The sequence below is a fragment of the Talpa europaea genome, assembly GCF_964194135.1.
Source record: "Talpa europaea genome assembly, chromosome: 6".
In the NCBI taxonomy this organism is placed as follows: Eukaryota; Metazoa; Chordata; class Mammalia; order Eulipotyphla; family Talpidae; genus Talpa; species Talpa europaea.
Genome location: NC_140072.1, coordinates 96293934 through 96321585, shown reverse-complemented (window position 1 = coordinate 96321585; position 27652 = coordinate 96293934). Strand labels below are relative to the sequence as shown.

Below are 27652 nucleotides of genomic sequence, written 5' to 3'. Positions count from 1 at the left end.
TGGAATGGGGCCAGAGGGCATTGAAGACTAAGTATTGGGTCCCTCTGCCTCACCCAGTCCCCCTACTTTGAACCAAAAGCAAACTCACTGCAGTCTCTCCCTGTTTCCCCAAGTAACCAGGCCCACAGTGCTTTAATGAGAAGGAAACTTTGCTGATTATTTTGGGTGTCTCTTCCTACTTCAAGAACACACTTGGTCATGGCCCCAACACCTGATATGTGACCTTGGGAGGTCATTTCATGTGTCTCAGCATCTACTTTTTAAGCACACTCAAATAATTGATGAGGATTAAACTGAGACTCAGCCCTTTGTGAAATAGGAGGCTCAATACAGCGTGCTTTCTTGTTATCATTTTCTATCCCCGATACAGTTTTGAGTTTGAGTTTTCTTCAGTTCTTCACATGTGGGGAAGCACCATAGATGGAAGAAAGCAACACATTTCTTCCTTTTATTGTAAAGGTCTAGGAACCAAAAATACCACGTCTCATCTGGGATCACTTTCATATTAGTCTTATATACAGTAATAAGAACCTGAAATTATTCCCAGTTCATTCTGCTCAGGTAACCGGCACGCCAAGAAAGCAGAGGTGATGTTTGCATGCCTGCTCAGACCCTGGGAAGAGTAATTTTGTTCTTATTGAGGTTTTGTTTGTTTACCTGCGATACCTGTGATGCTACAGAAATGTTTTCAGAGTGGTTGAGCATCAGGAACCTGGGGAGGAGCTGTGGGTTTTCCCGGAGATATCAGGCTGACAACCAGGAGGTGTGAAGTTTTGGGAGCGGACTGGGGGTCAAGTAAGGAGCTAAGTGATCCACCCTCTCTCAGCACTGGCCAACCAGCCATAGCTGGGTCCCAGTGGTCCAAAGGGTAGCTGGTGCCCAGGTGGGATGTTCTGGAACAACAAGCAGGTTACAGGCTCTCCTGGGGTCTTCAGACCTGACATTTGCTTCAGTCAGTGACAAAATATTTACTGCCCCCTTGGGCCTTTAACAGAAGGAAACCTTGGCAGGAGGTCTCAGCCATTACTGTGTGACTAGAGGGGGCTGCCTATTAAATCTCCTATCCACTAGCACCACACTCCAGGTGCTGGGATTGTGGATTGACAGGATGGGCTGCTGGAAGATTGATCACTGGGTTATTTTGTTTTAGCATCTTTTTTTTTTCTTTTTCTTTCTTTCTTTTTTTTTTTTTTTGGTGGAGAAAAGATGGCTGATGGCCAGCCAGGGCAGCCTGCCTGAAACTAAGTACTCACTGGGAGGCCTGCCAGGATGCAGCCAAGATGACTGAGGTGAGGGAACAGGACACAGAGAGGAATGTCTTGTTGGTGAAAGGCCTGCTCAGTTCTCGTGAGCGTTCTGTGGGGTTTGGGTGCCATACTTCTGCAGCGACTGGAGAGTGACCAGGGCATAAACAAACAAAACCAAACCAAAAACAACAACAACAACAACAACAACTAAAAAACACGAAGAGGAGAAAGAGGTCCTGCTGGGAAGATTTATAGGCATTCAATTTTGGACAGAAGAGACAATGGTGACTAAACCTGCTTCCTTTCTTTGAACAGTTGAGAGACTTCTGCAAGAAGATCTTGCATCATTTTGACAGCCAAGTAAGAGAAAGCAGTGGTGACATGGATTTTATAGATATAGAGGGGTGACATGGATTTTCCGTGGCTTTTCCATTCACACTGCAAAAAGGGTGCTGAGTCTGTACTTTACCAGGGATAATGTTTGTGTGCTGAATGGGGCCCTCAGAGTATTTTAAGAAAGTAAGGAAAGGAATCCCAGGTGCTGAGCACCAGGCCAAGCCTCCGGGTCAGAGGGCCCAGGCACAGCCCCTGAGCTCTTTGAGTTTGATGCCGAGTCTGTTCTGGCTTAGGAGCTTGATAGAGCAAAGCAGGTTCTTTGCAGGATACTGAAGTGCTCCAGCCTGGTGGCAGGATTGCCATAACTTGATAAAAACACGGAGGAGATAACACCCTCTCAGAGGAGGAAGATTAATTTTCTCCTTTGTTTTTTCAGTTGCCTCTGTTGTCCACACTGTGCCCATTTTTTTTTCTGCTACATGCTCAATGGAGGACAAAAAAGGTTTGCAAGAAAGCACCAAAAACTTGAGGACTTTGATTCCCGAGCAGGAAATGATTCACAGGCAGCCCTCCAAGAGGCTTCAACATCTGCCCACTTCCCCCAAGCTTGGGTTCAACCCGAGGACCCAGTGTGACACGCCGCCAGCCCAGAGCCCTGCCCTGCAGAGGACACCGTCTCCTCGTGTCCCAGCGGCTTAGCTCTGGCCCTGAGGAACCCAGGAAGGAGGCAGAGTTGTATCTGGTTGGTCTGAAATATATTTCCAAGCTGGCCAGGACCCCTTCCCAACTTGCTGTCCGCTGTGTCCACGCACACAGAGTCACCTTGTTTTGCAAGAGACTGAGAAGAGGAAGAAGAAAAAGGTGGGGGCAGCGAGTCCCCTCCCAACTGCGACAGTCCACTTCGGGGCCTCAGGGGCTTTTGCTCCTTTTGGAAGCAGCGAGGAAGGGAGATGCGAGTCGCAGGAAATAACCGTTCTGATTTTAAAGGTTCTGCAAAACTATCCCAACAAATCAGGACAAACATCACACTGGGATCTTGACTCACAGGGTGTTGACATAATACAGCGTCCATGGCCAACAAATACTAAATACCACGAGGTACCTGAGACAAAAAAAAGACAGGAAGGAAGTTGGGAGAAGAGTAAAAAGGAGTTTGGAGTCTTGGCCTTCGGAGACCCGAGCGGCCCAGCAGAGTTTCTCGGCGGGGAGCGGCCGTGTGCGCGCCCAGCCCCTGCTTGCTTCACAGCTCCGCTTCCGAGGCGCAGACCTCCGTCGCGGTGATGGCGATGCCGATGGCAAGGCTGCCGTTGTCAGAGAAGAGCTGGGCCAGCGAGGTGTTGAGGACGAGGCAGTCCCCGTCAGTGATCACCGAGTCCACGCACTCCAGGACAGACCGGGGGGTGGCCTCCCACTTGAGACGACGATGGTTTCTGTTGAGCTCCAGGCGATAGGTGAAGCAGTCCGCCTGGGTGGGGGTCCCGATGAGCATCATGGTGGCAAAGAGCTGAGGGTGCCCTTCGTGCCGCTCCTGTTTCCTTAGCACCAGCAGAAAGTGGTGGCCGAGGCAGGAGTGCAGGATGATCCAGTCGGCCGGTGCGGGGAGGTGCATGTCCGTGGCCAGGAAGACTATCTCAGCTCCCTGAAGGATGTCAACCCTGTGCATCTGGCGCAGGTGGGGTACCACCACCTCCAGGTGGCCTTCCCACTGGCAGGAGAACAAGGGGCACAGGCAGGGTGTCACCTGGGAGGCGTGCAGCCCTGCCTCCTGGTGGAGGAGGTGGTGGGGGTGGCCGTGGTGGTGGCGGTGGTGGGGGGGGCGCTGGTGGCGGTGGTGGTGGGTGAGGTGGTGAGGCGGGAAGCCCCCTTGCTCTGGTGCGCTCTGAGTGACTGCTCGGCAGCTGGACACATACTGCAGGAGGAAGAGAAGAATGTTAGTGGGTAGGAGGCCAGTGTGAGATGGGCTGAGACTCCCCCTGTGTCCAAAGTGTTAAAAAGCAGACTCTCTAATACAGTTACATATGGTTTTATTTTTATTTTTATTTTTATTTTTTTTAAGATTTATTTATTTATGCATATAAGAACTGGGATACAGGCCAAAGGTGTGAGGTGCGGAGGTGAGAGGATTCACCAGAGACAGAGTAGGGAACAGAGCAGGCAGACTGACCAAAGTACACTCTGAGGGGAGCAGTGAGTGAGTCAGGAGAGGTCTGCTGTGCCATGTGGGTATCTCCCTAGCCGGGGCTCGAACTTGTGCTGCAGTGGCTGAGAATTGCTTCATAGGTTGCATCTTATCCCCTTGTGCCACCAGAGAGGCCCCTGGTTTTATTTCTTAAAAAATGAGTACTGCTGGCCCTTCTGTCAAAGTGGCAGAACCATTTTATTTTCCCATTAGTATGAGGATTCTAATTTTTCCACATCCTTGCCAACACTTGTTATTATCTGTTTTGACAAATATTTTTGAGACAAAATTTATTGTTTTGAATGTTTCACCAAATTTAGATGCTGAAATGTAGTTAAATCTTCTCTGAGTCATTCTATTTCAGTAGAGAATCTAAATTTATGTGAATATAAATAGCCCTTTCAAAAAGTTCTTCCTGTAAGAAGAGATTTTCCAAATCTAATTTACATTAAAAAACAAAATGAGGGACACAGTTGGTGCCTTGAATAGTTGAGATTCTGAAAACTCAGTCCAGAAAAGTGCAATATTTATTGCCTTCCTGATTCTTTAATAAGAATCTCAAACAAGCAATTTTGCCCTCAAATAACATGCCTTATGATGGCCATTAGTCATAGAAAACAAAAAATCAATTTTTTTTGCATTTTTGATATTGTTGATATTTTTGTGTAGACAGTAGAGGTCAATAGATTTTAACCCCTCTTTTATCATTACTATTATTATTAGAACAACATTTCAGTAAATGCCTATTTGTCCTCCCGGTGCTTCTAGGGATCATGCTGTCTTAGGTGCCTTTCTCCTAGGGCCTAAGGCATATAGAGAGATGCAGAGTTGAGTGTGTACAGCTGGGGCACAGTATCCAAGGATGGAGCCTCAACTGTGACCCCTGGGATTTTGTCCCATCGGGCACACTTTTGCCTTGTTTCAGGCTCACTGCTTAGGAGCAGCTTCACAGGGGCTCGGCCCCAGGAAGTCTCCACTTCTGAGAATCTTCTGACCTGTAGTTCCTCCTGACACTGTGCCCATAAATGTCCTCAAAAGCACCAGCAGGCGTGATGGCAACTTCTGACCAGGTGTCAGTGAACATTTATTGAACAGCGGCTATAGCCAGAACTTGCATGCACTAGGGGTACAGCCTTGAGCAAAATAAACACCTCATTTCTTGGTGTGGGTGGCACAGACATTAGTATGCTTATAATTAATTCTGTCTTTGACAAGAATCCTCCGTGTGACATGAAGACTATGATTTATATTTTTCAGTTGAAGAAACAGGCTTCTGTAGTAACATGCCTGAGGTCACAAAGCTGGTAAACAAAAGACTAGGATTCATTTTCATGCCTTCTGCCTCTGAACACAGAAGGTCCCCCACCCCCAAAGTTATCTGCACCTCCAGCCTCCTCCTCCTTCATTCTTTTAGTTCTTTTTTTTTTTTTTTCTTTAATTAGTCTACAGAATCTGGGCTGTGCAATGGAGATATCCATGCTGCAGGGCATTCTCTGTGGCAGCCGTTCTCCTGCCCTAGCTCCCCAAGCCCTTTCAGGACTTGGATGTCTTTGGGCATCCTTCCTACCATACAGAGGATGAGGCCCAAGGTCTGTCTTTCATGATCACCACCCACCATTGCTGCCAGAGTTTCTATCTTCTTGGACTCAGAGTGTGTTTACAGCAGAGACCTGGCTAGATTCCCTTTCTTTAGGGCATGCAAGGTACACACTTGCACCATCATAGTGTGACCATCCTGGAACACTATGTGGGGGCCAGACTAGCTCTGCTCTCTCTTAGCTCCAGTTTCTGTCTCCCCTACTCCCAGTCCCCGGGGTTCTAGCTGCAGAGCTGGGTTGTGAGCTATTGGGACCCTTCCAGGAGTTTCTGCCTTCATCCTGGATGATAACTACCATGCAGCCTGCTGTTACCCATCCTGCAACCCACCAGACCCACCTGCCTCGAGGGAAACAGTGTCTTCAACTATGAAGGAACAGGCTGCGTTTCAGAATTGTGCTAGTGATCAGTTTGATTTAACAACCCTTGTGTTAACAATGGGTAAGGGAACTAACTTAGGTAGCATTTGCATTGTGTTGGGAACTGTGGGAAGTAGATCTTTCTTCCCCCTGCATCATTATTTCATTCAGTCCTTCACAGGAAAGATCAATTTCATTACTTAAAAGGTAATATTAGGGCCTCCCCGGTGACGCAGCGGTTGAGCGCTGGGTTGCGAAGCTGCCCACAGACTCTACGGCGCCGGTTCGATCCCCGGCTGCTCCCCGGCTACCGGAGGAGGGTCCCGCATGGCGCGCAGACCTCTCCTGCCACCCACTGCTCCCCTCAGCAGTGTACTTCGGTCCTTCTGCCTGCTCTGCTCCCCGCTCTGGCTCTGGTGAATTCTCTCACACTCTCGTGCTTCTGACTGTACCCAGTGCTTGTATAAATAAATAAATAAATCTTAAAAAAAAAATGGGCCATTCTCACAGGTGTGAGATTGTTTAAAAAAAAAAAAAAGGTAATATTAAATCTGACTATTTTCCCTCTTCCTGCTGGTGGCATGTCCATTTAGTCAAAGGGTGTGTGTTGGGGGAGGGTCCCTCTCATCCCATGGGGGACTCACACACTTCAGGATGGAGTCTGTGAATCCTGGGCTTCTTGTGCAACCTGACATGCAAAGAAGTTGAGTTATTTGCCCAAAGTCACGCAGCTCTTAAGAGATGAAGCTGAGTATGGTGCCTAGCTCAGTTAGAAGTGACATAGCTCATAAGCTGGGAAGATTACAGGCTTGATGTCAGCATACTCTGGTCTGTTTCATTGTTTGCTTATCCAGCAGCCTCGATTAAGTTTCTCCATCAGCAAAATATCCCAAATCAAATGAGAATTCTGTTGAGCTGCTTTAATACTATATCAAGTATTATATCAAAAGGGCATTGTTACTTAGATTTGATTTTTGGGTGAAGAGTTTTTGCGGCCTCTGCCTTAGTTTACCCGTCCTGGTCAGGTGACCTTCACACCTGAGAGCACTCTGGATGCAGCACAGGTCACCATAGGAACCTGGAGACCCTAATACTGTACTTGGCGTTCTGTCCCAATGCTGCTCCATAGTGACAGAACATCCTCACATTCCCATCCAGAGATGTGAAATGACAGTAGGTTAGAAATACCTTGACCGGGCCTCCCCTGGTGGCTCAGCAGGTGAGTGCTGGGCTGCAAAGCTGCCCACAGCCTCTGCAGCGCCGGTTCGATCCTCAGCCGCCAGCGAGAGTCCCACATGGTGCACAGACCTCTCCTGCCGTGCCCGCTGCTCTCCTCAGCAGTGTATTTTGTCGGTCTGCCTGTTCTGTTCCCCGCTGTGGCTCTGGTGAATTCTCTCACCCTCCTGTGCCTCTGACTGTACCCAGTGCTTGTATAAATAAATAAATAAATCTTAAAAAAAAAAAAAAAAGAAATACCTTGACCTACCTTCTTCTCTGCGCCAGTCTCCTGTCAGTGCCTTCGTTATTTTTTTTAAAGATTTGTTTATGCGTATAAGAACTGGGGTGTAGGCCAGAGGTACAGGGTGTGTGTATGTGAGGATTCACCAGAGATAGAGTAGGGAGCAGAACAGATGGATCTACTGAAATACACTGCTGAGGGGAGCAGCTGATGAAATAGGAGAGGTCTGCTGCGCCATGTGGGTAGCTCCCTGGCTGGGAATTGAACTCCTGCTACAGTGGCTGCCAATAGCTTCATAGTGTTGAGAGTCAACCCCTTGCACCACCAGGGAGGCCCCTTCCTGTCAGTGCCTCCTATTGGCTAATCCCAATCAAACACTAAAGAGAGCGTGCCCAGAGATGCACCCAACAAGGGCTGACTTCCTTTGGAAATGGTGATGAATGAGATGAACATGTGACCAGGAATGTCCACCTATATGTAGATATCTCAGTTTCTTCTTCTGTAGTGTTCACTGACCAGACCTGGCTTGGATCTCCTAGGCTGGGCTCTGATGAAGCTGACGGGAAAAGGGGGGTAAATATATATCCATATTCATTAAGCCATTTGACAAAAATGTATATACCACCTACATGTGCAAGGGGTTGAGAATACTGAATGAAATAATATCTTTGTTCCTGCCTCAGTAGGATACTATGATTATGTATAAATTATAACAATGCAAAATGCAGGATGTAGTGGTGGAGACAGCTCTTCTAGCCACTGTGAAGTTATATGAACACTGTGAAAAGGCTGAAGGATGAAATTTTTAACAAAATAAGCAAGACTTGCAGACAGCGTGAATAGCAGGTTTGAAGGGGATGGGTCTGAAAGTACATGGGGTATTTAAGAAATGAGACGTTCAAGTGGCTGGTGGATGTAGGACCTGGTAGAATGGAGAGGAGGTGAGCCATGCTGTGTTGGAGAGCAGCTGAACCATACAGCCCAAGTCTCTTAAACCAAACTGGGGTGCTGAGGTGGCACCTAGTGCTTTGTGGAAGTCAGGAGGAGGGCCCAAGGGGCACAGGCTCATGGTTTAGGGAGCTCCTACAGGCAGCAGTATGACCCCAAACCCACCAGCAGTCAAAGCTGGCTCTCAAGGTGGGACTAGCAGCAAGTCCCCACAAGTGTCCAGCCGTTGGGCTCGAGGTCCTTCCACCTAGACACCCCCGTTGCTTCCTTTGGCTTCACCTTCCACTAGTCTTTTTGCTTTTAATTGCAGTGGGAGTAACACAGTGGCCAGGGTTCTAATATAATCTGAAGAGTGAAGTGAGTGACTAGGCAAATAGAGTGAGGCATTGGATACTCATGGAGACTGGTGCCCCTTGGTGCCTGCCAAGGCCCTGAGAAGCACAGACTTAAGTCTTCATTTCTTTGTGCTCCATCTTCTCATGCAAAATATGTTTTGTTTAAACTTCCTTGGGTGAACGAGGTCACAGGGCTGTTGGCAGGGCGAAGGGATTCTTTTAATTGGCAGAATGCTAATCGTTTTGGAAAATGAATTCTAATCTTCCCATCTAATACAGTGGATGCGTGAGTAATTACTTTCCTTCACTAAACTGTTAATGCAACATTAGTGATTGCACTAATTAAAACTAATGAACTCTTACAGACTGATAAAGCCTTCAGTCAGTCAGTGGATGCCTTTCTTCCACTGGCTGTATTTAACTTTCCATTTGGAAGAGAGATCTTGAGTTAACCTTTAGAATAATGCACAAAATCGGGTTTAGAAATGCTAGGCTTTATGGACTGGGTATAATTCTTTCTCCAAGCATTAGTGAGACCATTTCCACTGAGGGTGTAATTGAATTTAAAAACCGCCTGCCTTAATTCGATAAGCCACACCGCCATGGTTGGTAACGGCCACTTCTCCAAGCCCTGGTATCCAAGGAGAGAACCTGTCTCAGGAAAATCATCACTTAGAGGATGGCCTTGTCCTTCTGTCTGCTTCCAGGAACACTGGCATGCTGATGCATTTCAGCTAAAGGAGGGTTTGCACCCAATTTTTAAGCCTGCATTGAGTTTTCTTGTCTGTGAGTTAATTGACTGGGGTGTTCAGTGCTGGCTGAAGCAAGAATGGCAGTGATGCTATCGATGCTTTTCACATACAGGGAGGAAGACCTAGTGGGGGTATCTGCATTTCTGCATAAAATCAAGGCCTGCACCATATTGGGAATCAGGTCTGCTGAGAAGGGAGAGTAATTGTAACTGCTCCCAGATCCATTCTCACTGTTTCTGGGAAGGACAGTCATGGCTGCAGGCTGATGGTAACCCGTGCCATTTTTTTTTAAAAAAAGATTTATTTATTTATTTATAGAAGCACTGGGTACAGTCAGAAGTGCGGGAGGGTGAGAGAATTTACCAGAGCGGGGAACAGAACAGGCAGACTGACGAAGTACACTGCTGAGGGGAGCAGCGGGCATGGCAGGAGAGATCTGAGCACCATGTGGGACCCTCATCTGGTGGCTGGGGATTGAACCAGCACTGCAGAGGCTGCGGGCAGCTTCGCAGCCCAGCGTTCAACTGCTGCGCCACCAGGGAGGCCCAACCCATGCCATTTTCCTGGAGTGCCCTGCCTCCCACCTCTCTTCCCTGAAACCTAGCATGACTATACAGAGTGCACAAATCTCAGGAGGACTCTGAGACAACGATGAGATATGTTAATCAGAGATAGGAAGCAACAATGCATTTTTGTTACCCAGAATAGCACATGTCTATAGAAAATGCCTCAGGCAAGTCTCCCCAAACCAGATAAGAGTTCTTAACCATACCTGGTACGCAGGTGGGTGAGATCTTCATGTGGACAGCATGGTCATGCCCATAATTGTTCTCAAAATACTTTAATAGAGACAATGTGGTATAATTGTGTACGTTTTAACCTATACTGGAGAGGCTGTCAATTCCCTAATCAGGAATTCACACTTCAAGGTGATCACCTAACATTTTAGCTTAAAGGCTGTATTCCAGAGATAATGAGTACAATTCCTCAATTGTTATCTATATTTCTGATCCACACCAGATGCTGCTAATTAACATTTCCACAGAGGTTTTCATTGGTGAAATTAGTAGTTTATTAATCAGCATGATAGAGGCTAGAAATGACTGTTCTGGATAAAATTCATGCTTTTCAAGTTATGAAGATTGGTAAAAGTATTTTAGATAGTTTCTTCACTATATATTGCTAACCCTCACTGAGTCAAGGGCATATAGTGGTTGGTACCATCTCTTAGAATATCAGACCCTTACCTCTGAAATAACACTGCATACACAGTCTATTTATTGGTGATGAAAAATACATAATATGATCTAGAAGGCAGTGGTAGCAAATGCACAGGAGCCTCGAATCTGTAGCTATACATGTCATTAACAATTAGAATAGGGCCTCCCCGGTGGTGCAGTGGTTGAGCGCTGGGTTGCGAAGCTGCCCGCAGCCTCCGCAGCGCCGGTTCAATCCCTGGCTGCTCCCCGGCCAACCGGAGGAGGGTCCCACATGGCGCGCAGACCTCTCCTGCCGCCCGCTGCTCCCCTCAGCAGTGTACTTCGGTCCTTCTGCCTGCTCTGGCTCTGGTGAATTCTATCACCCTCCCCCGCTTCTGACTGTACCCAGTGCTTGTATGAATAAATAAATAATAAATAAAATAAAATAAATCTTTAAAAAAAAAACAATTAGAATAGAGGGAAATGAGTGTTGCTGCGAAAAGAGAAGAATAAACATTTTGGTGGACAAAATTTTGAAACCAAAATCCATAAGTGAAAGATAAGAAAGGATCCATATAGATTTCTACATGGATACTGACTGTATGGTCTCAAAAGTCTCCTGATGGATCTGGTTCTCTTATAAATACATCCCTGGCTATGGGACTGGCTGGGAAGGAATATATGGATGACATTCTGAAAGCAAAAACTAGGACTTAGTCTTCAAGGTCCCAGGGCCCTTCTTTAGTTCCTAGGTACAGGATTTTGACCACCCAGCATTAGTTGGTTTATATACTACCTATCCCTGCTTGTTTAGTGCCTTCAGAATGGAAACTCATTGTTCACCTGTCCTCACTGTTAGCACAATGTCGAACATGCAGTAGGTACTGGACACATATTTGGAGCATTCACTGAGGCAGCCTCACATATGAGGATCACGCTGGTTTCCAGCTGGTGGTGTCCACTTGAGACCATCACCCCTTTAACATGGGGATACGACCTCCCTCTCTGCCCCAAGAAGTCAAGCAGCAGTAAAATCTGTCCATAACAGTTCACTATTTCAACTCATATTGAAAATCAATAGTTCATGGTCTCTCCTTTTTTCCTTTTTAAACAACTAAAAATTTCATTACATTTTCAGATATCTCAGAATTTGTTTTAATTTTATATATTTTTACATCATTTTTCATTTTTGCACAATGTGTGCATTTTCATCTTGGTTATATTCCCCATACAATTCCCACCCCCCTTGTTTTGATCCTACTCCCTCCTCCCCACCCCCCAGTCTCTCTCTCTCTCTCTCTCTCTCTTTTTTAAAGATTTATTTATTTATTTATACAAGCACTGGGTATAGTCAGAAGCGCGGGAGGGTGAGAGAATTCACCAGAGCCAGAGCGGGAGCGGAGCAGGCAGACTGAAGAAGTACACTGCTGAGGGGAGCAGCGGGCGGCAGGAGAGGTCTGCGCACCATGTGGGACCCTCGCCTGTGGCCGGGGATTGAACCAGCTCTGCAGAGGCTGCGGGCAGCTTCGCAGCCCAGCACTCAACTACTGCGCCACCAGAGGAGACCCAGCGTGTCTCTCCTTAATGAGGATAGAAGTTATTGAGGGGCAGGGGCTGTGTTAGTTTGCTCAGTGCGGTGATAGGCAAATCCTGCACTTTGCAATGTTTGGGCTCTAGGACTCTCTCTGTAAGTATTTGTTGTTTGAATGAATGAATGAGTGCTTCATAAATGAAGCCCTATTCTGCATCATGTCCACAGAAGGACCGTCTGTCTTTGCTGAAGTTTCTGTCCTCTACTTATCCTTCTCAGCTGTTGCACATGTTCACACGAGTTCATAGCTATGGGCGCAGCAGGCAGTTCTCCTGGCAGCAGTGATGGGACACAGGATATGCACTGGGCTCTGATCAGGAGCTGCCACCATGAGGGCTGAAAGCTTTCAAGAAGAAACTTCTCATGCCAGACAGGGACTTTTTCTGCTTTTGCTCTTTACCGAGGTTATTATTCAATGGCTCAGTTATTCCCTTTCTTCATAGCAGGTTGCTTTTTACAATTTGCTGGGAAGGGCAGTCTGTTGGATCCTCCCAGGAAGTGTGCCGGTCTCCTAGGTTGCTCACGACCCACTTTCTCTTTGGGCACCTTCACATGACCACTGATGTAACAAAAGGCTGGAGTGCCCAGACAGCCTTATTCATTTTCTGTGAACAGTCACAGGAAGTAACTTCAGTTTAACTTTAGCTTAACCAAGAATTATTGGTTCTCCTCCAGCTGTGCCCCCACCAAGGTGCTAATGGGTTGTGGCCACCTCGGATCCCTGAACCCAGATATCTGGGACACTTGGAATGCCCTACCCAGTGGTTCTCAGTTCAGCTGGGATCCATCTACTTGGAGTGTGACATGTGGTCAAGGGTAACTATACAAGGGGGCTGTGAGCAGAACTTGGATATGTGGGCTGCGGTGTCCACTTGCCTTTGCATAAGGCTCATTACAATGCAAGATTAAATCCCATTAGGAAAAAAGTGAGACAGGTTGCTGACTGGGGGCTGTGCCTCCAGACCATTATGAAGAGATACTTATTAAGGTAGGAGAGTGGAAAATAATTTAAGAGTCTCTTACACCTTGGTTTTTACTTTTAAGAATTTAGACCTGCAGTATGTGGATCTTCATTTACACTTTTGCCCTGAGTCCTGCAAATGTTAGGGGTGGGTCTGTAGTCAAACCACTGTCAGAGGATGCTGCTCCTGCTTCATTTATTCTTTGGCTTTCATCTGTGCAGTTTGGAGGATGCTAATGAGTTTCATGCATCTTGTAGATGAAAGGCTTTTTCTTAAAAGCAACTTTTTCATGGTCAGACTTTTATATCTACAGTTGGAAAGTGCAACTAGGGCCTGTGTGAGCACTTTAAAGGTTATAATTTAATTGACTGAAGCCACATTAACTATAAGTATTTCCTTTGGAAGACTTCAGGACCATGGGAGTGACTCAAGGGAAGTGTCTGAGCATTGCTGGGATCACAACCTCACCCAATCTGAACACTGCAGGTGTTGCCCACCATTAGGGAACAGGGCCCACTAAGGCAAGTGGTCAGTGCCATAAGCTCCAGGTTGCTGAAAATGGCTCATGTGCAGAAGCAAAGATCAGAAGCAGATTTGTCAGCAGGCTGTGAGTAGGCAAGGTGTGCCATGGGCAAGACATTCTGGATGCCAGGCTGCCCCAGGTCACATGCCATCCTTATTTGGTTTATTGAAGACACCTTGATAGCTACCCAGCAAATTTAGCTCTGTACTGGAACTCTCTACCCTCCCCATCACCTACCCACCCCTCAGAGCACCTTCCTCCTTCAGGTGTTGATACTCTGAGTAGGTCAGCTCTATTGCGCTGTTTGTTTTAAAACATGATGTCTACAAAACTGCCACAGGACCTTTGCACTGTCTATTCTGCTTAGAATCTCTGCTTAGAACACTACCAGATACTGATGTAGCTAATTCTCAGACTTCATTCACATGTCTTTATTATATCCACTCTGAAGCTGTCCTTCAGGTACCTATTAAAAAAACACTTGATCTTCTTACCCCACTTTATTTTCCCTTCATAGTACTTATCAATACTGTATAACTATAATACATATTATACTATATCCAGCACAGTACATTAAAGACATAGTATAGGTCATATATTTATCTGTGTACTGTCTGTCTTCCCTACTGCAACAGCATTTTAGTCAGACGGTTCTCTGAGCATTTCTGGCTATTTCTTTCCACTTTACCCACCAGCACACCCCTTTTTTTTCCCTTCAGGCCTCTTATCCACGGTAACAGGGACTGGACAGCATTGCAGAGGCTTCCCTTAACTTTCCCAAAGTGATGATACCAATTTACATTCCAAAATTTCATACATGGCTAATGGTTTAACTTCCCTTAAGACCAGCTCTCCCTGCTTAGGAATCACTTCCTACCCTCTATCTTTAAAATATGATTTAAAAAAGATTTATGTATGCATACAAGAACTGGGATACAGGCCAGAGGTGCAGGGGGCGAGAGGATTCACCAGAGACCGAGTGGGAAGCAGAACTGGCTGCTCTACTGAAATACACTGCTGCGGAATGCAGCAGGCGAGTCAGGAGAGGTCTGCTGTGCCATGTGGGTAGCTCCTTGGCAGGGGATCGAACTCGTGCTGCAGTGGCTGTGGACAACTTCACAGTGCTGTGTCTCAATCCCTTTGCCACCAGAGAGGCCTCTAAAATATGTTTTTGAGAGATTTGCCCTGTTTCTTTTTGTTTGCCCAGAACCTCAGACCTACCCTGTCTATCACTCACTTGGCCTGTGGCTATTGCTATATAGTTGGCAAATGAAAATTCAGTGAAGGCAATATTATAATTTGAACCATCGTTATAAATAACATTGGAGCAGCCCTGCTATGTGGGAGAGTTTCTGAAAAAAATATAGGCATGGACAATCCAGCATGGCCTAAACGAAAGTCATCAGCCATACCCGTGTTGATAAGGATGTGGAGCAATGGAAATTTTCATGAATGGCTAATGGGAGTGTAAATCGGTAGCATCACTTTGGGAAATTCTTTTGGCATATCTATTAAGCTAAACATATACTAGCCCCTTTGACTTGGCAGTTCTAATCCTGGACATACTATACTGGTTGGAAAACAATTCCCCATTTATCTTTTGCACTTTTGCACATCTTATAAGCAAGGTACTTAATATACTTATTTCCAGTCTGTTTTCAAGGATGCTTTTATAGTGAACAGCCTTAAAATATACAGACAGCATCTCTCTCTGGAAGGAAGGGCAGGTTTGCTTAGCATCCTAGGACACAGAGACCATATTTCTCTCTGGAGCTAAAGGCAACGTAGTTACAGCCCATTATGAAGATTTGAGTCCCCCAAGATTTTGTCAGGCAACCTACTGTGTGTTCAGGCATAATTTGACCCTCAGGGCATTATCCTGTGGGAACTGGGTCTCAGGGAACTGGTGCAAACGAGTGAATACTCTGTCTACTGCTATTGTTGTAAGTAAAAACTGCACTTCGTTTCTGGCCCAGGAGTCTTGTGTAGTCACCAGCATCCATGAAAGTGAGGTAGGCTGGATTTCAAAGTCGAAGCAGATTTAAATCTCAGGCTATTTGTTGTTATGTTTAGCACCTGACAGAACTCAGCTTTAAGTGTTCAAAAATACAAATGAATTTTCACAGACGGATTAGTTCATAATAGCCCAAATCTTGAAACCAGCTAAACGTCCTTTAAAGGGATATGTGCTGGTGAATTCCCATAATGGGTGTGAATTCATAACAGGACAATGAACAATGGCTACTCAGAGCAATGTGGAGACATTTCAAAGTGTGTTGAATAAAGAAAAGCTAGATCAGAAGAATACATACTGAATGATTCTATTTGTATGAAGTTCAAAAACTGCAGAGCTGATCTGTGGTGCTAGAGGCTAGAACTGTGGTTCACTTTGCATGGGGGCATATTGGCTGGGAAGGGGTATGAGGGAGCCCCTGGGGGTCTGGAAATATTTTAGACCTTCTCCTAAGTGATGGTTTTATGGATGTTTATATATATGTAAAACTTCACTGAGATATACAGTGAAGATTGAAGATATTTGTTCTTCACGACATGCTATCCATGAAAAAGAAGACGAAAGGGGAGGTAGGTGTGTGTGGTCCCTGTCTCCACATGACTGTTAAGTGGGCATATTTGACAGAACTACAGGAAGAGCCTTAGAAAGCCTTCCCCCTGCCCCTCATTTTCCCATTGGGTTGCCTGTGACACTAATAGTTAGGGAGCTGGAGAATGGGGATGAGACTCACAGGAGGGACAAGCTCTGGGATCCAGAGAAACCCAGTTCACACAGGATAATGCCCTGAGGGCCAAATGATGCCTGAACACACAGTAGGTTGCCTGACAAAAGCTTGGGGAACTCAAATCTTTCCTAAGAGGCCCATGGACTTAGAAGATGGAATGGCTGACTCTCCCAGGGACAAGCAGGGTCTAGACCGCCAGGGGAAAGGCATTGCAGGTGCACCCAGCCCTGGCTGGGGCAGTGCAGTGATGTCCTTTGGTCCTGAGACTAGATCACGGTTAAGGGCTGCAACTAGTCTGCAGAGTGCCAAGGGGTTGGAGGAGGTTAGCATCTGGCTGAATAAATGGCTTCCTGCTCTGCTGTGAGGCTGTCCTCATCCCAAGCTGAGAAACAACGGTGTCATGAATAGCTGCTGACAGCTCCAAGTAAATCCCCATCAGCGAGAGGGGCAGGTGTTTTATTGACTCAAAAGCTTTCCCAGTAGCTGGGAACATATTTAATAAAAATCTTAGGCTTTCAGGGACGGCATAGGAAGGCGGAAGGAAGAATTTCTGCCTCCGGGCTTGGGAGGTTAACAGATTGACCAATCCCTAATAACTCATTCATCCAATATTCATCTTCGTGTTATTACAGTCACCCTGTGTCTCTAAGGAACTCTTTTATTAGTGTCCACTAAGCTCATTAGCCCCATGCACTTCAAAGCAATTGAAATTGTCCCCATAAATGTATTTCTTTCCAGAATTCACCCTGGCTACATTTGAACAACCATTCTATTTTGCTCATATATCCCCCTGTTGGAGGGTGCTTACTTTCTGCAAGCGTTCCTAACTCTCCTACTGTCCTAAGGGGGAGGTGATTAAAGTCCCTCGGCTCTGGCTTAGCCAACTGCAGGCTAGAATTGTTGCAGCCTGCACAGCGCCTGCAGCTTGGGTCGCCCTGAGAACACTCCAGGGACAGGACTTGTTCCTCCTCTCTCTGCTCTTCTCTGTATTCTAGGGGATGTTGTAGAAGGAAGACTTATGCAAAGCTTTGACTTTATACCCCACACTTACATAAATATCCCACAGCATCTCTTACAGTTTCACAAGCAGCAAAACTTTCACTGCGACTCCACGGGAAGCAGGCTTGGCCAGTTATCCTCAAACACTGCAATGTGTCTGTAAATCACCGGGGCACCATGGAAAACTGCAGAGAGACTTAGCAAATCTGGACCTGGGCTGATATTGTCCCTGGTCCGTCCCCACCAAGGCTGCTCAAGCTGCTGGGCCACGATCACACTTTGAAACGCTAGACCAGAGATTACCGGTCCACTGGCATCCTGCTGGGCATCCCCTCTCTTTTGATAGTGACTTCTTAATGACCTTAGACATTCCTCTTAAATCTGAATCTTTAACAACCTCCAAGTCTTTGCAGGGTTCAGTGTATCTTCATAAGGGATGCAATAGACTGCCTTATTCTGCAAGATAACAACTGGATTTGTCAAGTACTGTACCTGGTGGAGTTTGGTGATATTGGTAACATAGACCTTGGGGTCCCGGTGGGGAGTAGAGCTTTGAGGGAACTTTTAAGCACAGAATGGAAAGTTGGTTTATCTTCTTTCTTTTCACAGTATTTAAATTCATTCTTTTAAGGAGAAAGCTTGGCCTTAATTAATAAATTCTCTATTTTTTATGCTGCCCATAATTTCCTATTTATTTTAATTGGGTTTTTATGTGCAGAATGTAGAAGCAGCTCCCTCCTCTTAATTCTAAGTAGCAGTACATAAGCAAATAGCAAGGTCCATTGATTTCCATGTCCTTCTGCTGTTACATAGTGAATTTGCTCACTCATGCACCCATTCACTCACTCACTTGTCCATTCAACAAATAGTTATGGAGCAGTTACCATGTGCTGTGGGAGGTGCTAAAATAAAATGGTAAACAAAGCAAACCCAGCTCCTATCTTCACAGACCTGGCTGTTCCAGAAGGGGGAACAAATGATTTGGGCCAGGAAGAGACAGTAGAGTGGGCACTGTGGTATCCTGTCCAGTTCTTGCAGAGATCTGAGTACGAATTGCCCTTATTTCTCCTTTTTCAATGTCAAACACAGTGGGAGTGGAGGGAAAGTAAGAGGAAAGAGACGGTATCTGGGATGGGAGGTGAGGAAAAAGCTAGAATTCACCCTCAGGGTCTTAAAAGCAATTGATTTCTGTATAAATTATCTGTAAAGGAAAGGGAGTTGGAAATGATTTTATCTTCCTTCTCATCTCTTTCCCCATTCCATCACTGCCAAAAGATTCTTTCATGAATCTAATATTGGAGAATATTTCAAAATGAAGATAAGCTGATAATGGCACTAAGCCTTCCTCCATAAAATACAGAAATGACAAGTCCTCGATCCTAGCCCTGCTAATGCACCAGCTTCATGACAAGGCGTCAAAGTGAACTGGAGTCTCTTCAATTTCTCCCCTTTACTAGAACTTGGCATTCTCACATCTTTTGATCTTGGCCAAGCACTTAGCAACAATTCCTTGGCAAATCTTCACCAGTCTTTATGAATAGGGTTTAGGATGAAATTCAAATTTCCCTGGGAACTGAGGCACAGGGGTGCGCCCAGGCTTGTTTGAGGGGAAGCAGCAGGGCACAGGGCCAGGAAGCTTCATGGACAACGAGCTGTGGCCCCTGTCCTTCCATGCCTTACAAAACTAATAGCAGCTCTTCTTACTTCCAGGCCTTAGCTTTCCTCACTGTAAAATGAGAATGAGAATGAGGATACTCCCCCCTTCCAGAGGATATGAGGAATATGTTCAAATGTGTTTTAAATGGTGAAATCCAGAAACCTGTTTGGGAGAAAACACTGAGTGGATGTCGATGCTGGGAGGGCATGCCCAGGACATCCGTGTCCTACCTGACACTGCAGTGGGTCTGTGCCAAGCACATGGTACACATCATCTCATTTAATCCTTGTCTGGGTCCGATTAGACCAGCAGTTTGCACTTAGGGCCAGTAGAACACAGAAAGAAGGGACTTTCTCAGGACCGCTGGTCAAGCAATAGTGGAGCTGGGTTATGATCCTGGGAGTGTGAGCTCGAAGCACAGGAACTGAGCCCCCCAGGGCTTCCTACCCCATCTCTTTAAGTGCAGTCATTGCTCAATTATCTGCCTGTGGATTATCTGTAGCTCATTTTTAATTTCATTTCATGCTGACTTTTCCCTGCCATCTAGTTCAGCTCATTACTTGACAAGGGAGCTCAGGGACTTAGAACTAATCCTAATACTAAGTAAAGAGCAAAGCATAATTAGGAAGATAAATCTTCTGGGAGAAAAAAATGTATGTAACATATTCCGAAGTCAAGCATGAGTGATTTTTCTTATCTTGTAGTTGATCTACACCCCTGTTCTCTTTTTCTAGCACAGATAACTAGGAGTTGATGGTGAGTTTTTAAAAATATTTTTTCTGATAAGAGGAGACGTATTATCGTCCCCCAAATTTAGAAAATTCTGCACAGCATAAAGAAGAGAGGAGAAAATTCAGACTGCCACCCTCCTGGCAGCACTGCTGTGAACATTTTGCTGTATACTTTCTTCAGTGCCTTTTAGTATAAATGCCTAAATATTAGATGTATAGTTTTGTAAGCTTTTTCTCCCCCATGTAACAGCTTATGGAACAATGCATGTCAAAAACTGTAGACTAACACCATTTTTATTGGCTCCATTGGCCTTTGAGAAGTCATAATTGGTTTCATTCAGACCCAGTTAAGACGCATTTCATGCTTGCATTCAATCATTTATTTATTCATTCAGCAGAGCTGCCAGATATTGGGGGTAAAAAGAAAAATAAAATTCAGTTCAGATCCTCAGAGAATTTACTGTCTTTTTTTAGGGCTTCTGCATTCTTTTGTGAACCAATCTCATTGTCCTCTGCTGCCCCTTCCTCCCTTGTCCAAACGCTTCAAGAAGTAGCTCCATCACCGGGAGCAGTCAGGCCTTATTCGCTGGCCCTCCCCCACTTCCATTCCCTTCCCCTTTTTGCCTCTGGGTTTAACAGTAGCATAAAACTAATTTATAGCTCTTGCCAGGAAGAGGACAAATTTTCATCTCAGCCCGTCATGCGAAAAGCACTAGTACAAATGAATAATTGTTGACCCATGCTACCTATTAGAGATTGTGCTGGGGTCACCTCGTTTGTTGTTTTAACACAAGAAATTAAGGGGCCTGGCAAGGGTTTCCACGGGGACTGAATTAGTAATGAGATAGACATCGTCTTTGTGGGTGACCTATCCTGGCGCCTATTCAAGGCAGGGAGGAGGATGGTGCCTCACTTCTATGACTGTCTCGCGGGATTGCCAGACTCTGCCTGTGTCCACTCTTGATTGTAAGTCAGAGCCTTTTCCTTCCAGGTTCCTTCTCAATCAGCATCTAGAGTAACTAGAATGTGCTGGACATGGTGATGTATTGAGGGACATGTGGCCATAGACATTGCTGTTTTGGCCATCAGGGTGCTCACCGACACCTGCCATATGTGAAGCCAGAGGTTTCTGAAGTGGAAGAGTGCATGGAGCCATGTAGGCTGTGTGCCCTTCAGTACCAAATGGCTTGAATTGCAGGAAAAAGCTTGTGCAGGGGAAGACCCTTGAAAGGGGCCAGAAACAAGGGATGGGAGCTGGGTGGCAGAGGGGTGAGAGGAGAATAATCCTAGAGAGTGGGGAACAGCTTAGGTGAGGGGAAGAGCTAGTCTTTTCATGGACTGATAAGGATTGGGCAGATTAATGAGAAATAGGCTAGAAAGTGGCAACAGAGTCATCAGAGCTTGAAAGCAAGATATGGGAGGAAAAGATGGGAGGATTTTTCACACTTTTGACTAGCTCCTTAAACTGGATATAGGGCCATGATACATAGGTTGTATTGCATATGATGCACCTGCTATTATTAGTGACTAAAAATTACAACAGATGTGTTGTTCACACAGCAGGGACTGGGGCCTTGCAAGGTATTTAATAACACATTCCCTTATTTATTCTTATACCATCTCTCCAATTAAGCACTATTACTTAAACCATCACTTCAGCATTTTAAAAAGTGTTTTTATACCTAGTGTCTCATGTGGTCCTGAATATAGTAAGGTCAGGTGTGCTTGTCACCTGGTGGGTAATGTCCTGGCTGCTATTGCCTACTTTCCAGGCACTAGTCCTGACCAGCTGGTGAAGACACTAAGGTGCAGTGAGGCTGAGTTTTGATGGAGATTCTGTCTATCCATGCTGACTCTGCAAGACTTAGGTAGCAGGAGGGGAAAGTGCTTTTCATAGAGACTGGGACATTATCTGAGAAAATGAGTCAGAAGATTAGCACAAAGAGTAAGACAATTCAATAATGTGGCAGGCTGATACGAGTCCAGTTTTTGCAGACATTGGACTCTGACCCAATAATGTGGGTGGTGAGAATATAAAGCAAGGTGGGGTGAGGCAGGGAAGGAGATATTGAGTTAATCCTTCTTTTGGTTTTGGAAGTATGGTCCCCAGGCAGAAAGAAGAATGGAAAAGCTTCTGGATTACTAAGATAACTCCTAGCCAGGAAATTCATACACTGGATGGGGAACCACATTTGCTGTCAGAGGAGACACAGCTGGTGTCTTGGGATAGGTGTTGGGAAAGCTCTGGGGAATATAAGATTCTAATACAGTCATCAGAGACCAAGCTCCCAGCTAGCTCCAGTTTTGCCTTCAGCTTGTTGCCATCACAAATTTATATGCATGAAGTAAGCTATAAGGGGATCTGGATTGAATCAGCCCAAGACCATAAAATCTGCTCAGTAGAGTATGGGCAGGAGTCACATACTCTAATAAAGTACTTTGAAAGTGAGGGCTACAGGGCTGCACTTTGTACAACTCCTGTTTTATTCCTGCCACTGATGGGTATATAATAGGTGATCTGGTGATGCTTGTTTATTGATGTGCCTAAACCTGGAGTGTATGAATTTAGCTTTATTGATTAGTTTGTTTATGAAACTTTATCAACCATGTTCCAGGAGCTATGATAGATCCCGGTGATAAAATGATAAATAAGATCTAGTGTCTGCCTCCTAAAGAAGGTACAGTCTAGGTGGGGGACAAGATGGAAAAGTGATATCTATAATACATGCGCAGTCAATGCTATGATAGAAATAAGTGTAGGGTGCTGATTGGAGAGTCAATGAGAGAAATCTGGCTAGGAAACTCTCATGGAGTTGGCATAAGCTGAGCTGAACCTTGAAGGACAAATGAGGGATACCTTTGCAAAAGGTAGGATGTAGGGAGAAGGGAAGGATATTTACGTGGACAAAAAGCAAAGACATGTGCAAGCATATACTTATTCTTATTCAATTATTTACAACCCTTTTGTAGCAATGCACGTATTTTTTTTTATTCTTCTGTCCAAAATTACTGTATTTTTAACCAGCAAGATCATTGGTGCAATATTATACAACATTAGGTGTTTTTTGCAAAACAAGTTCCCACCCCAAACAATAGACAATACATGTATTTGAATAACATTTTAAGAAGAGCAAATAAGATTCTTTTAAATACTGCAAGTTAAAAATGTTTTCTGACAAAACTTCCTAAATACTTAGGTCTAGTAAGGGTTCCCAACATGATGACAAGTGGAGGAATCCAGCAAGAAGTTGTATTTAGAAGTTCTTTGAGGAAAAGAAATCCACTAAAACCACTTATTTCAGTTAAAATAACTTGAACAAAATTACATAGTAATTTTCCATTTTTTCTTTGCTAAACTTAAAAATATCATAGTAAAGTATATCTTTTTCCCTGTTTTTTATTGTTTTTTGCCTACCAAGGCTTAATGAATCTTAGAATTCCTTTATCCAAGTAAGATCCAATTTTACCCAATAGATGTTTTTGTAACATGTAAATGTCATTTACTATTGGGCTGGAATCATATGGGGAAATGGAGAATACATGACAGAGGAGGTAAGAAGGAAATTAATATTTGAGCACCTACTATGTGCTAGGTATATATGCATACTTTGAACAGATGGTCCTAGAGGCAGGAGTGTTACTGAAAAGGCAGTGGTAGTTGGGCAGACAGCAGGAAGTAGTCTGATATTCTGTGAGAAGAATAAATGACAAGTTTAGACTCTACTAAAGTTGCTGCTAAACAGCAGGTGTCTGGCTCCAAAATCTCTAGCTAATCACATACAGGTAAGTCATTTCTTCTCTGAGTTGGATGGAACCAAAATGAAATCCCAAAGACATAGTTACCAAGACAGATGTAGTAACACTACATATGCTGGAAATCTGGAAATCTGATAAACATACAACATTATTGGTTTTATTTTTTTGTATGTATTTCTAGCCAAATAAACATCTTTGGAAGAAAATAACATATACCAAGCACAGCTTATTTGTGTCAATTGAGATGCTGTCAATTACCAATGAAGTGGTTTTAAACCCTTATTTAATTTTAATAATAGAGCAATATACATAACAATATTTGGGTACTCTATATTTTTGTATGGCTTAACATTCTGCTATATTTCATTTTGCTCATTCTTTTTGAGAAACTGAAAACCAAGGGAAATTTGAAGGTAATTTGAAGGTTGTTTCCACCCAAGATCTGAGTTTTGCAGTGTCTAGTTATGCAGCCCTTTCTTCCCATTATTATTATTTTTTGCACATTAGTCATTTTGGCCCAAATCCAGCATAAATTAGCTTTTTACCAATTCCTAACTTGAAACTAAAATTTACAATCATGTGGCAGTATATATCTGAAAATCATAGTTCATACACCTTGACAATCAAGATAGCCTGAAGAACAAAAAGTAAACTGCCCTTTAGCTGAATTAACTTCTTAAAAAAATTATTAGGCCAACCAGTTAATATACAAAAAAATTCAAGTTTCAGGTGTTCTTCAAATACCCTTGTTAGCTTCATCTGCTAGTAAATAACATACATAAAATCCTAAGAATTCACCTCCCCCCACCCAAATCTACTCATGACATTCAACAGAGCTCTTTACATGGGTACATTACATAAAAAATCCAAAAATTTTAAGGAATTAATTTACTTTTGAATGGGTGGGTTATTTCCCTTTGTCAGATATGAGGCATAAACTTCTGAATTTAAGCTCTGTAAGGCATAGTACAAACCTCCAATTTATAAGTAAGGAATTCTCTGTGTGTTGAAACTGCCTTGTCACGCTAAAAAGGGAAAAAAAATCATCTGTAAATTGGTACACTGCAGTGTTAAGTGAGTCATGAAATGGCCACTTGCCTTTGTATTCTGAAGAAAGGTTTTTGTTTTTGAATGAGACATGCCCAAGTCACCATAAAACTTGCCTCTGGCTTCCATTACCTAGAGCATCAACAAGAGGAGTCCAAAGGCACATGCTTAGAATGCTTGCAATCATAATATAATATAAAGCATGAGTAAACTTTGTTTTTCTACAAAGTTTTATACAAAGTTATCCTGCCCCAGCCCCTTCAATAAAACCCCAAAGAAACAAAAAAGAAAATCCTTTAGTTTCGATTGACTAGTGTGGATACAATTAGGCTTCTGTGCATCACTGCAGCTAGGGTGATCAATTTTTTCCTTTCTCAAGAGAAGGGATCTTCTTATGCACCCTAAGATGAAGTGAAACCTTTCTAATAAAGGCCATCAGAGAGGTAATACTAAGCTGTGCATTTGCAAAATAAGAATATGAATTGTATAAAAGCTCATATTCCAATCCTAGGTCAAATGGCAAAAGTTCTACAAAGTTGGTTTCCATGTTTGCTTCAACTGATTTTATGTATAAAAGCTTCAACTGATTTTATGTATTTTGCTATGAAATTGCCTTTGGGTCTTAATAATCCGTATACCTCTACTGATTTTATATCACATGATGCTAGTACTGCTCTGTATGATAGTAAGATTTTTTTTTTCTTTTCTGAATGAAAAAAAAATATCCCTAGGCAGAAATAAACTGAAAAATTTACATTCTCCTCTCTTAAAAAAGTAAATAAGATAACATTATTCAAAATATGAATTAGGTATAAGACATACAACTATGCAGATATATACCCATACAGCACATCCAATCTGCCAAAATATTAATGATTACAAAGCCAGTATGGATGCTGCAATATCAAGATGTATGTACAATGATTATAGCATTCATAATTGCACTATACCTACAGACTGTCTCTTAATTAAATTATAGGTGCTTTCTGAGCAAAGGAAAAAAAAAGTAACCTGTGTAGTTTGAGGTTGGGAGAATAAAGAATGAGAATATTCCATTACCATTTACTAACTCTGTATGTCATCTAGTAAGTCATTAATTTTCTTCTTTCTCTTTGTTGTTCCAAAAGAGTGATTTATATGGAAGTTTAGGCTGTTGCCAAATAGTATTGTAGTTAAAATGAGACCAGTGTTATGGCCTAATTCTAACTTCCCAGCAGGTTTAAAACAATCATGATTTATTTTCTTAAATTTCTTCAATGACAGAAGTTCATCAATACATGCACTATATTTTTTGCATTTGTTGAAACATTGCACATAGGGAATTCCAAACATGTTTTCTGGTAGGTTCAGTTACATAAATGCATGTTCTCCAGGACACTGAGGTTACTTTGAGTTCACAAGTCTTCCTTAAGACTTAAGACTTCCAATTGAACCAGTCACCCGTTTACGAAGATCCCAAAGGTGGTAAACTAGTAGTAACTTCAGATTAAAAAAATTAATGATGTCAGGATAATATTATCAACTAATGATCTTGGCAGACTTACTCGACCTTAAAGAACTTAAAAGAAGAGTAAAACTGACTTTGAATTAATAGTGACAAGCAGAGTTCATGTTGTATCACACGGGACACGTTTCTACCCTGTGATTTGAACACCCAACATGGAATGTGGATGCTGAACAATGTGTCTTAAGAGCAAAGAAAAGAATGAACCACAAGAATTAAATTTATAGTTGACAACTGTTCAGGATCATTCTCAGCCATTTATTTTAGGCTTCAGTCTTACTCTTATTTTAAGATACCAGCTTTGATTGTTTAAGTTCTTATTCATTTTGATTTACAAAAAGCCAGCTTTGGCAACACATGCCCCTAGTAGAAGTCAAGTTAAAACTGTGGCCCAAACACTAAGAGAAATAGAGAGGAAAAGTTTGAACAAAGGGAAAAAATGAAGAACAACCTATGAAAAGTTGCTGGGTAGCAGACACTGGGGTAGTGTAGTGTCTGCTGGCATATATTTTTGCATCTGCAATATAAAAACAGGGTGAAAAAAGGGAATGGAAGAAAGACAATGGCACATGGTATTTCAAAAGAATGGACTCCTGTTTATCTTTGCCCTTGTCTTACTGAATTCTGCACATTGCTCTGAGCAACCAAGGTATGGCTGAAAGTAGAAATCCAAAAGAAATAACACTTAATGGTTAGATGGTACTCCATTGTCCCAGCCCAAAGTGAGGCAAAAACAGTCTATTTACATGAAAAAAAAAAGTGTGTGTCCAGAGTAGTACATTTAAAATCATAGTTTTAATACTTATCCTTCAGCAAAAACTATAGACTGTTAAATTAAGCTGATGTTGATGGCTTAAATTGAATGACATTGTCCTGACGGTATCATTTGAAAGAGAAATTTGACTAAGAATGGAACTAGGATAGGCCACTGTAACCTGGGAGAAATCAGGAAGTATTGATACAGGGCAGCAAGGGGCACCAAAACTGGCCAAGGACACTGCCCAAAAATAGTTTACTGGTAACTGTCTGAGTTCTTCACCTGCGCGCACAATTGCACAATTAAATCCCAACAACAGTGGGATTTAACAAACCAGGGAAAAACAGAGTTACTGAGGCCAAAAATGGCCTTTACCTCACTTGAAGCCAAGTCCAATCTTTTCAAGTCCTAAGCAAAAGCAGCTAAGACTAGCTTCTTCTCGCCACTGAGGAAGCAGAGCTCCTCTCCCAAACAATAGCTGCAAAAGCAGCTAAGATGGCGTCTTCCTGCCTCTGCCGACCTGGAGCATGCAGCAGCCAGACTCTAGGCCAGGTTCCGACTCACAAAGACAACAGAAGACACGACAAGAGTTGCTCCTATAGCTGCTGGGACACCCCAGTACAGCACCAGACAAGTGACACTCAAGTCAGCAGCTGCAGCAACCCAGTGACCCAACAAAAGGCCACACTCACGCAGATCAACGAGGCTCCCGCTCTGGGTCTTCACCTTCTCTGCCAGGCTGTAACCACAGCAAAACCAGGAACAGTTTCAGTTGTTTGCCTACTTGCAAAGCTTCCACCTCAGAAACTTTTCCTTTTCAAGGTTGGCTGCTGGAGGCCTCCACCTTCAGAGGCCCACAACAGCCTTCCAGAAGATTGGTAGGGTGAGGGCCAGAATCTGCTGACCCCAAATGCTGAATGAAACTCCAAAAACCTTGAATCCCGAAGACTGAAGGCATCCATGCCCTCTTCTGCAGC

At 43.8% G+C, this 27652-nt stretch overlaps 1 protein-coding gene across 1 annotated transcript in view; it reads right to left on the bottom strand.

The window, feature by feature from the left end:
- Positions 1–2823: 2823 nt before the first annotated feature.
- SIAH3 (siah E3 ubiquitin protein ligase family member 3) overlaps positions 2824–27652 on the bottom strand; it is a gene marked incomplete at its 3' end in the record, with an annotated part of 70941 nt that continues 46112 nt past the window's right edge. Inside the window, exon 2 of the mRNA XM_084235805.1 lies at positions 2824–3492. Coding sequence (XP_084091931.1) covers positions 2824–3492 — 669 coding nt within the window. The remainder of the gene's footprint in view (positions 3493–27652) is intronic.